This window comes from Orycteropus afer, unplaced genomic scaffold (assembly GCF_000298275.1).
Source record: "Orycteropus afer afer isolate SDZICR_OR568_19922 unplaced genomic scaffold, OryAfe1.0 scaffold00030, whole genome shotgun sequence".
NCBI classification, from domain to species: Eukaryota; Metazoa; Chordata; class Mammalia; order Tubulidentata; family Orycteropodidae; genus Orycteropus; species Orycteropus afer.
The window spans coordinates 14,198,902-14,210,933 of NW_006921617.1; the positions used below are offsets into that span (position 1 = coordinate 14,198,902).

At 37.6% G+C, this 12,032-nt stretch overlaps 1 protein-coding gene across 1 annotated transcript in view; it reads left to right on the forward strand.

The window, feature by feature from the left end:
• Positions 1 to 12,032, forward strand: part of ROCK1 (Rho associated coiled-coil containing protein kinase 1) — a 265,368-nt gene that overhangs the window by 206,490 nt on the left and 46,846 nt on the right. The window contains exons 17-18 of the mRNA XM_007935599.2: positions 8,412 to 8,518; positions 9,493 to 9,643. Of these exons, the coding sequence (XP_007933790.2) occupies positions 8,412 to 8,518; positions 9,493 to 9,643 (258 nt within the window). The remainder of the gene's footprint in view (positions 1 to 8,411; positions 8,519 to 9,492; positions 9,644 to 12,032) is intronic.

Sequence of the window (12,032 nt, forward strand, 5' to 3'; positions counted from 1 at the left end):
TGCAACGATGGGCTCAGGTATAACAAGGATTGTGATGCTGGCACAGGACCAGGCATTGTTTCGTTCTGTTGTGCATGAGGTCACTATGAGTTGGAGATGCGATGGCATCTAACAACAACAACAACAACGTTTTTTACTATTGTTTGGTTAATTCCTTCATTCTTTAATTTCTTGTTTTGAGAAATTCAAACATGTACCAAAATAGAATAATGTAAGGATCTCTATGTACCCATCATCTAGCCTCACTAATAATCATCTTGTGTCCAATCTTGTTTCATTTATAGTCCTATCCTCTCTTTCTGAATACTCTGTTATATTTTGAAATATGTATTTTTAAAATTTCCCTTTATGATTGCAGTTTTTTCTCATAGTCCCCTTGTATTCCTAACAGCTTTTGCTTTGTATATGTTTTTAATGAGGTAAAATTCACATAACATAAAATTAGCCATTTGAAAGTGTACATTTGAGTGGCATTTAGTAAATTCACAATGTTGTGCAACCGCCAACTCTGTCTAGTTCCAAAATATAAAGGAAAATCTTGTGCCATTTAATAGTTCCTCCTTTTCCTCTCTCCTCCCAGTGCCTTGTACCACCAATCTACTTTCTGTCTGTGGATTTACTTACTCTGGATATTTCATATAAATGGAATCATACAATACGTGTCCTTTTGTGTCTGGCTTCTTTTACTTAGCATAATGTTCATTTGTTTTTTTATTGTTGAGTTGTGAGCATTTTTATATGTTCTAGGTAATAAACCTTCCTCAGATACGTGGTTTGTAGATATTTTCTCTCAGTTTTGTAAGTTATCTTTTCACTATCGTGAATGTTCTGTGATGTACAAAAGTTTTCCATTTTGATGAAGTCCAATTTAACTTTTTTTTCTTTAGTTTCTCCTGGTTTTGCTATCTTACCTAAGAAACTATTGCCAAATCCAAATCCTAAAAATTTACCCTTATGTTTTCTTGTAAGAACGCTACAATTTTTGCTCTTAATTTAATTTTCTTACCCATTTTGAGTTTGAGATAGAAGTTCAGCTTTCATCCTTTGTATGTGGAAATCCAATTGTTCCAGCACCACTTGTTATAGAGATTATTCTTTCCCCCAATGAATAGTTCTGGCACTTTGTCAGAGATTAATTATTTATAGATATAGATTTATTTCTAAACTCTTAAGTTCTATTCCATTGGAATAGAACTTTATACCGGTATCTTTATACCAGTACCACACTGTTTTGACTTAGCTTTATAGTAAGTTTTCAGTTGGGAAGAGTCCTCCAACTTAGGCCCCTTGTAATTCCATATGAATTTAAGAATTGCCTTTTCCATTTCTGTGAAACAGGCCATTGGAATTTGTAGATCGTTTTGTGTTGTATTGCCATCTTAACAGTATTTAGTCTTTAATCCATGAGCACAGGCTGCCTTTCCATTTATTTGTCATCTTTAATTTCATATGGCAATGTTTTATAATTTTCAGTGTACAAGTCTTACATCTCCTTGGTTAAATTTATTTCTGAGTATTTTATTCTATTCATATATATATATATATATATTATATATATATATATATAATTATTGAATACTATTAATTATTTTCTTAATTTTCTTTTTCAGTTTGTTGATTGCCAATGTATAGAAACACAACTGATTTTACTTTTGGTGAATTAATTTACTAGCTCTAATAGTTTTTTGTGAATTCTTTGGGATTTTCTATGTATAGAATCAGTTGTCTGCAACTAGAATTTTAGTTCTTCCTTTCCAATCTGGTTGTGTTTTCTTTTTTTGTACCTAAATCCTCTGGAGAAATACATCATGCTTGGTAGAGGGTCAGCAAAGAAGAGGAAAGCCCTCCACAAGATGGACTGACACAGTGGCTACAACAGTGGGGTCAAACATAGCAATGATTGTGAGGGTGGCCCATGACCAGGCAGTGTTTCATTCTGTTGTACATAGGGTCATGTTGTATACAATGAGTTGGAACCAACTTGATGGCACCTAGTAACAGTAACAATTGTTCTGGCTAGAACTTCCAGTACAGTATTGAATAGCAGTAGTGAAAGCAGATATCCTTCTCTTACTTCTGATGTTAGGGCAAAAGATCTCTCTTCACCATTTTGTTTATTGCTAACTTTAGATTTTTCACACATGCCTTGCTTTGTTTATTTTTAATGCCGTGTTTTGTGTGCAATGATTTATGACTTCTGTATCTTCTAAATGGATTAGAATTTATATTATTATAAATGATACTAAGGCATCTGGCCTTAGTTGTTTTTGTTTTGTTTTGTTTTTCTTTTTCTTTCTTGATTTCATTTTCCTGTTATATATCACCCATTCGTTTATTTTTAATATTTGTATGTTTTTGGTGGATCTCAAATGTGTTCATTTTGAGAATTTTCATTGTTAATTTGAGATGTTAACATATTTTAACTTCTGGGGAGGGTTTTCTTTTTTTAACTTTTATTGTGATTTGGGTGTGATTTGGGATGGAGCAGATTCATTTTCTGTATAGCCGTTCATACACAGTTTGTTTCATGACGTTGACTACAATTCAGTGTAACAGCTCTCTTCCCATTTCCTCCCTGTAGTTACCTCTTGCCTTGTCCTTCCTTCCTATGCATTCCTGATACTTGAGCTATCTCCCTGTGCAAATACTGCCCTTCTGTTCTCCCATGATGGAGCATTCTAAGGAGTGTATCTATCTGCCTGATGTAAATGTTCACTCTGTATGCCTGTTATTTAGCTGGAAGGCACGGGAGTGAGCTCAGTTCCAGATGGTAACTAGGGGCCGTCGTCTTGGGGATCTCATCAGGCTCTAAAAGACAATAAACCTGGTCTTTTTTTTTTTTTTTTTATGATTTTGAGTTATTCCACATTGTTCTCCCACTCTGTTAAGGATCTCCTGCACTGATCCATTTCTCAGTGGTTGACAGTGGTAGCCAATCACCAGCTAGTTCTTCTGGTCTCATGGTCATATAGGCTTAGGTTTGCATGGTCCTTTGAACTAATTGTTTGCATGCATCTTTGGTTTTCTTCATTCTTCTTCACTCTGAATTAGCAGAGACCCATTGTTGCATCTAGATGGCCACTTACAGGCTTTTAAGACCCCAGTCACTGCTCATCATAGTAGGATGTAGAGCAGTGTTTTTGTGTAGTATGTTATGCCAATTGAGTTGATGTCCTCTGCAACCATGGTCCTGAGCCCACAGGTCTATCAACTCACTCTATCAGGATGGTTGACTATTATCATAACTTATCATAAAGTTATCATAACTTTGCCCTCTGTTAGTTCTAGTTATGTGAACATTCTTACAGAACATACAATACATATGTAGAAATATCATCTGCCAACCTTATGTATGGTCATAGGAATATTATTCCCTTTGGCCTAGACATAGCTGATCATTCAGCCTGTGTACCTATCTATTTACCTATAGGTATTAATTGTTGAAACTTAACATCTATGCACAGATTGAAAGACAATAAAGCAAAAATATACAAGTGGAGACATTTTCCCAATATGAACATATCTGTGTGACAAGAACATAGGATCATACAACTAAACATTCCCAGCAACCAAACATCCGCCTGGTCTTTCTCTGTCACTAATGCCCCTCTACCAAGTAATCATTATTCTGATGTCTTAACACTATAAATTAATTTTGCATGTTGTTGAATTTTTAATGAATGGAATCTTTGCACATTATTTACTCAGCATTGTTATCCATATTGTTACTTATGACAATAGATTGTCCTTTCTTTTTGCTGCATAGTAGTAGTCCTTAGTAGGAACATTACAATTCGGTCATTCTACAGAAATTGGATATTTTGGTTATTTCCAGTTTGAGGATTCCTATTGGTATACACTAAAATTGGCAGGGTCATATGATATATGTGTATTTAGTTTTCATAAATATTTCCAGGTATTCCAGGTAAAAGTCACCAATTTACACTCACCAGCAGTATTCTACTTGCTCCACATTTTCATCAACATTTAATATGGTCAGTCTTAATTTTTTTCAGCCATTTTTGTGGTGTGTTATGGCATTTCTTTGTGGGTTCATTTGCATTTCCTTGATGTCTAACATTGAGCACCTTTTCATAATGATTATTAGGAGCTCTGGTAGCATAGTGGCTAAGGCACTTGACTGCTAACCAGATGGCTGGCGGTTCAAACCCACCAGCCACTCCTTGGAAGGAAGATGGGGCAATCTACTTCCGTAGTGATACTGCCTCAGAAATCCAAAGAGGGGTCGCTATGAGTTGGGTGAGGGCACATAACAACAACAACAACAAAGGTGCGCTTCAGGTCTTTTGGTTATTTGTTAATTGGGTTGCCTTTTTGTTACTTGATGGTTTGAACTCTATCAATCCTAGATGCTAGGCCTTTATCAAACTTTGAGATAAAAAAAAAACTCACTGCCATCGAGTCAATTCTGACTCATAGCGACCCCCATTGAGTTTCTAAGGCTGTAAATCTTTATTGAAGGAGCTCTGGTAGCATAGTGCCTAAGGCACTTGATGACTAACCAGGAGGCTGGCTGTCCAATCCCACCAGCCACTCCTCCTCAGAAGGAGGGTGGGGCAATCTACTTCCATAGTGATTCTGCCTCGGAAACCCAAGAAGGGGTCACTATGAGTCCGGGCCCACTCTTGATGACTCCACGGCACGTAACAACAGCAACAGCAGCAACAAATCTTTATTTAAGTAGATCACCTCACCTTCCTTCTATGGAGCAGCTGGTGGCTTTGAACCACTGACCTTCTGGTGAGCAGCCAAATCATATATTCATATATACATATATCGTAATTATATTCTCCTATTTGGTGACTTGCCTATTCACTATTTAATATTGTGTCTTTTGATGAACATTTCTTTATTTTTTTAATCTTAATGTAGCTCAATCTGTTTTTTTTATAGTTAATACTATGCTTAGTGTGGTCTGTTAAATCTTTTACTAGGTCATGAAGATATGATCCCTAATTTCTTCTAGAAGCTCTATTATTTTAATCTTTGTACTTTAATTCTTATTCTCTTGACTATATTTTTATAATTTTTGTATATGAAACTGTTTTCATAAGGTCCCTGTGGGCAGAAATGCTTTGCGTTTGACCAGTAACCGAAAGGTTGGAGTTGTAATACACCTAGCAGCGCCATGAGAAAAAAGCGTCCTGGCCATCTATTTCTTTTTGTTTGTTTCTCCTCACTTTATTTTTTATTGTGGATTGGGTGAAATTTTTCTATTCAGCAGTTCACACATTTTGTTTCATGACATTGATTGCAGTCTTCATATTGTAACAGCTCTCTTCTGACTTTCTCCCTTTGGTTACATTTTCCCTTTGTCCTTCTTTCCTATGCATTCTTGCCCCCTGAGCTATCTCCTTGTGCAAATGCTGCCCTTCTTATCTCCTGTGGTTGATTATTCTAAGGAGTGTACCTACTTGGTATAATTGTTCACTTTGTAGGCTTGTCTTTTGTTTGGCTGGAAGCCATGGGAGTGAGTTTCAGGCCTGAAAGATGACTAAGTGCTACAGTCTCAGCGATTTCACCCGTCCCTATCAGACCAGTAAGCCTTGTCTTTTATATGATTTTGATTTTTGTTTCATATTTTTCTCCCATTCTGTCCAGGATATCCTATTTTGATCCCTTTCTGAGTGGTTGACAGTGGCAGCCTGGCACCATCTAGTTCTTCTAGTCTCAGGGTCATGTAGGCTGAGATCTGCATGGTCCAGTAGTCTCTTGTACTAATTGTTTCCATGTGTCTTTGATTTTCTTCATTCTTCTTAGCTCCAGACAAGGAGAGACCAATTGTGATGGCCACTTGCAAGCTTTTAAGACTCCAGTCACTACTCACCAAAATAGGATGTGGAACAGTGTTTTTGTGTAGTGTTAATTAATGCCAGTTGTGTTCCTTTTGCTGCCTTTCTTTTCCTTAGTGTTACTGTGCTGATCACTCGCTTTTGGTATATTGCCTTTCCATTCACCCAGATTAATATTTGTCTCTTACCTGTCTAGCACTTTTCCCTCCTCTCCTCTCCCATCTCTGGTAATGGACAAAGAAAGTTTCCTTCCATGTGTAAACTTCTTTCTTGACTTTTTATAATAGTAGTCTCATACAATATGTGTCCTGTTGTGATTGATTTATTTCACTCAGTATAATGTCGTCCACTTTCATCCACATTATCAGATGTATCACAAATTCTTCATTATTCTTTAGCCGGCCATCTACTTCTGTAAGGTTACTTTACAGCCTTTGAGCACCGTATGGAGCACAGTTCTACTCTGTAACACGTGGGATCACAGTGAGTTGGAATCAGTGGCAATAGGTTTTTTGTTTTTGTTTTTGCTTTCATATATTACACAAGTTTTTGTATCCTCATAGTATGTTTTTTTAGATGAAATAAGTGAGGAAAAGAAAGTATTTTTTTACTTAACTTGTCTTTCTTTCATGGAATTATTAGAAATCTATAAGGAGTTCAATCTATGTATCTTCATTACCTTTTCTTAGATGTTAGTTCATAATAATTGTCTTATAGATGAACATTTCAAAGTTTAATCTGAATTTACTATCTTTCCACAGGCTTTTTAAAACTTGTTTTTAAGTGGTACTTTAACATTTAAATATCCCTTGCTACATTTGCTTTCTGTCTTTCCATACAAATGTACATATACTTTGTATTTTTGCTGAAGCATTTGAAAGAAACTGACAGAGGTCATAGCACTTTGTCCTGTGTGGTAGTTAAATTTGCATGTCAACTTGGCTGGACCTGGTTGAGTGGCTAGGCAGCTGGTGGTAGTTATTCCCCATGATGAGACCGGCAATTACCTCCATGGTGGGATCTACCACAAGCAGCTGAGTAGCTGCCTTTGGGATGTGGTCTGCTTCTTGTATGTAAGGAGAAGCCTTGGGGATAGTCTCAACTTTATGGCATGCTTGAACCCTGCATGTAGCCGAGTCGTTCAGCAGCCATGCTCTGCTGACCTTGGGACTTTCAAGAGACTTTAATTAATGGCTTACCATGTGGTTTGGTAACATCGGTACTGTCTTTTTATTTGTCAGCCTTGGGGTTGTTGGTCTCAGCAGCCAGCAGCTGCGTGAAGAAAAGCCTCTAGCTTAAGTGGGCTGGGAACAGGAGGCAGAGCTGCAACACAAGGTCGAGGGGCATTCACGCAACTCCTAGAGTTTGGCACTTTGCACTCGGACATGAAGCCTCCAAATTGTCAGAATAAATTACTGTTTGTTAAAGCCATCCTATTTGTGGTATGTTCCTGTCAGAGTGACACTAGGTAACCAGGACATCCTGTATGAATATTATACTATTATTGTCAGGTGTGTATACATAAAATTATTCTCTAGATTTTAGAACTGGCCTAGCATAAAGGCGTTGTTGTTATGTGCCGTCGAGTCAGCCCCGACTCATAGCGACCCCTCCTTGGGTTTCCGAGGCAGTATCACTACGGAAGTAGGATTGCCCAACCTTCCTTCCGAGGAGTGGCTGGTGGGTTTGAACCGTCAGCCGTCTGGTTAGCAGGCAAGTGTTTTAGCCACTATGCTATCAGAGCTCCCATAAAAGCATTATCAGGTACCAATGTTTTAATATTCATTTGTTCATTAAAGAACTATTTCAGAAACTCAAAATATGAGAGAAAGGGGTGGGTACATTTGACACTCAGACAAGTATAGAAAGTTAACCTGTACTTCTAGTATAAAATTCTTCCTGGCTGTTCAGGGTGCTTTATTCATTTTCCTGTCAAATTTTATTCAACTTTAAATCAAAGAACCTGAAAATACATTCTTGTGTTTAAATTAGGCAATCTAAGTATATTCATTTAAGTTAGGTTCCACCTGTGTTAAATTTGTGTGTCTGTATGTCTAAAGGAGCTCTGGTGGTGTAGTGCCTAAAGCATTTGACTGCTAACCAGAAGGCTGGAGGTTCAAACCACCAGCTACTCCTCGGAAGGAAGATTAGGCAATTTACTTCCATAGAGATAGAGCCTTAGAAACCCACAGAGGGGTTTCTATGAGTCGAATCGACTTGACGGCAGTGAGTTTGTTTTTTTGGTTTATATGTCCAAAGCATAAGGTATTTAATAAATGCTTGTTCTTTTGTAGGGTGGTAAAAGGCCTCACCTTTAACTTGGTAGAAAATAGCACTCAACAAGGCTTTGGGTCTGAAATCTAGCCCAAGTTCAGGCTTTGTCTGACAAATGGAGAAAATGGACTAGATGTTCTCTAATTAGCATCAACATTTTTATTGCTGTATTGTGCTTGTTGTGTGTATCACCAAGAAAACAATGATTGTGTATGATCAGGACATTTAATATATTAAGATTTTTTTTTAACCTTAATGTTCACACTGAATAAATGACTTTTACTTCCATGATTATGTGACTTAAACATATTTCTCAATTTATAGCTCGAATTACATCTTTACAAGAGGAAGTGAAACATCTCAAACACAATCTTGAAAGAACGGAAGGAGAAAGAAAAGAGGCTCAAGACATGCTTAATCATTCAGAAAAGGTAAATGATCTAACATGTACCAATTATGAGATCATATTTGCTAGTTATCAAATTTCATGAGGTGGTTTATAAAATAGCATGCAGTCCTAAAATTTACATATTTACACTTTTGAAGATGTTGTGTTTGATTGGTACGTGTGAGTATATTATGTCTTATTTGGGTATTTTATTGTTGTTACATAATTACTTCTTTTGACCCTTGAAGATATTAAATGTTTGATGTCATTTGATCATCACTAAGTTGCTTTGGAAATACTTTTTCATACAGAATTTTCTTTATACATGGGTGAGATGAAGGTGCTTATGAAGACGGAAAACAAAGGATCAGTGTACAATAAACCATTTATGTTTGTTTTGTTGTGTTGGTAACAGTGAAATAGAAAAGAGCATAAAGTGATTGGCTTTCTGCATTTCCAGTTTCTTTAAAAATAAAAAATTCCATTTTCTATCCTCTATTACCTATCTTGCTAAGAGATAAGAGATAACAGCAGGTCTAGTTCTCACTGTTTCAGTGCATTCCTGAACTGTTGGCATTTCAGTTGAACCTCACATAAATTATGAGAAAAGCCCCCACTTAGTTTGTCCTTTGAACACATTTTGGATTCTCTGGGCTTTTTTTTTTTTTTTTTAATATCAAGTTAAATAGTTGTTTCATGGCTGAGCCTGGTGTAAAAGTTGGAATAGGATAAAAGGACAAAGTATAAACACTTAAACAGAAATGGAATACATTTTGACTTGTTCTCTCTTGCTGTCTCAGGGAATTAGTGACTTGCCATGGGTGCTGCTTTTTCTTTTGTCAAAGGAAAGTAAATATGGGTATAGGTGCAAATGCGTTGTTTATAAATACGGTATCACATTTCAAGTTAGTTAATTCATATGATAATATTGTTTCTTACGTGATATTAAATAATGTAAGATTTAATAAGTGTATCTTTTGCATAGTATAGTACATGATTCTCATTCCCATTTTACAGGAAAAGAATAATTTAGAGATAGATTTGAACTACAAGCTTAAATCATTACAACAGCGATTAGAACAAGAAGTAAATGAACATAAAGTAACCAAAGCTCGTTTAACTGATAAACATCAATCTATTGAAGAAGCAAAGTCTGTTGCAATGTGTGGTAAGTGTCAGTGTGGTTAGTTTAAATAATTCCTACAAAAAAAATTTTTTAAAGAACTTAATTTTGTAACCGCTGCGGGAAGCCAGGTAAGGCTGGGCAAACGGGCCAGGCACCCAGACACAGGAGGCACGGGAGGAGCCGAGGCTGAAACAGAGCCACGGGAACCCAGGTAAGGCTGGGCAGACAGGCCAGGCACCCAGATGTTGGAGGCACGGAGGGAGCTGGGGCTAAGACAGAGCCATGAGAACCCAGGTAATGCCAGGCAGACAGGCCAGGCACCCAAATGCAGGAGGCAGGGGAGGAGCCGGGCTGAGACAGAGCTGAGGGATCCAGGTAAGGGGAGGGAGACATGCCACACACCCAAGAGGCAGGAAGGCAGGGAAAAGCCAGGGACTACAGAGCCGTAATCCAGGTGAAGGGAGGGTGGAGAGGTTTTGAACAGCTAAGGAAGACAAACTTGTCTGTCAGTTTGTCATACTGTGGTGGCATGTTGCTATGAGGCTTGAGGCTGTGCCACCAGTATCTCAAATGCCAGCAGGGTTGCACATGGTGCATAGGTTTCAACACAGCTTACAGACTGAGACAGACTAGGAAGAAGGAAGAGGCCATCCACATCTCAAAAAATTGGCCAGGGAATACCTTATAAATAGCAGAGAAACACCTATCTGATACATTACTGGGCAGCTTTATGAATTGCTCTGAAACATTGTCCGATACAGTGCAGGAAGACCAGCCCCTTAGGTTGGAAGGCACTCAAAATACGAGTGGGAAAGATCTGAATCATCAGAGTAGAACCAACCTTAATGATATGGATAAAGTAAAGGTTTTTGGGACCTCAGTTTGCTGACGTGGCACAACTCAATTTGAGGAGAAATAGCTGCAAACATCCATTAATAATTGGAACATGGAATGTATGAAGTATGACTCTAGGAAAAATTGGAAGTTGTCAAAAATGAAATGAAATGCATAAAGATTGATATCCTAGGCGTTAGTGAGCTGAAATGGACCAGTTTTGGTCATTTTGAATCAGACAACCATATGATCTACTATGCTAGGAATGACAATTTGAAAAGGAATGGTGTGGCATTCATCATCACAAAGGATGTTTCAAGATCTGTCCTTTCGATGATAGGATAATATCCATACACCCACAAGGAAGACCAGTTAATACTACTATTACTCAAATTTACGTACCAACCACCACTGCCAAAGATGAAGAAACTGAAGATTTTTATCAACTTCTGCAATCTGAAATTGACCAAACATGCAGTCAAGATGTGTTAGTTATCACTGGTGACTGGAATGTAAAAGTTGGAAACAAAGAATAATTACCGGTAGTTGGAAATTTGGCCTTGATGACAGAAATAATGCTGGAGACTGCATGTTAGAATTTTGCAAGACCAGTGATTTACTCATTGCAAATACCTTTTTCAACAACAGATATGGCGGATATATACATGGATCTCACCAGATGGTGAGATCCATCACAGGAATCCATTCATAGGAATCAGATTGACTACATCTGTGGCCAGGAGCTGATTGTGGAACACCATCAACTGCTCATATGCAAATTCAACTTGAAGTTGAAGACAGTTAAGTCCACGAGAACCACAATATGACCTTGAATATATCCTGCCTGAATTTAGAGACCATCTAAAGAAGAGGTTTGACACATTGAACACCAATGACTGAAAACCAGAAGAAGTATGGGATGACACCAAGAACATCATCCATGAAGAAAGCAAAAGGTCATTAAAAAGATGAGAAAGGAAGAAAAAAACAAAATAGATGTCAGAAGAGACTCTGAAAATTGGCCTTGAGCAGAGAGTAGTTAAAGTAAATGGAAGAAATGACAAGATGAAAGAGCTGAACAGATTTCAGAGAGCAGCTCAAGCAGACAAAGCCAATTACTATAATGAAATGTGCAAAGATCTGGAGTTAGAAAACCAAAAGGGAAGAATATGCTCAGCATTTCTCAAGCTGAAAGAACTGAGGAAAAAATTTAATTTTCGAGTTGCAATACTGAACGATTCTATGGGCAAAACATTGAGTGATGCAAGAAGCATCAAACGAGAGTGAAAGGAATATACAGAGTCATTGTATCAAAAAGACCTGGTCAATCTTCATCCATTTCAGGAGGTGGTATATGATCAAGAACCAGTGGTACTGAAGGAAGAAGTTGAAGCTGCACTGAAGGATTTGTGAAATACAAGGCACCAGGAATTGACAGAACACACATTGAGATGTTTCAACAAATGGATGCCCCGCTAGAAGCACTCACTCAGCTATGCCAAGAGATTTGGAAGACAGCAACCTGGCCAACTGATTGGAAGAGATCTATGTTGTTGTTGTTGTTGTATGCCGTCGAGTCAGCCCCGACTCATAGCGA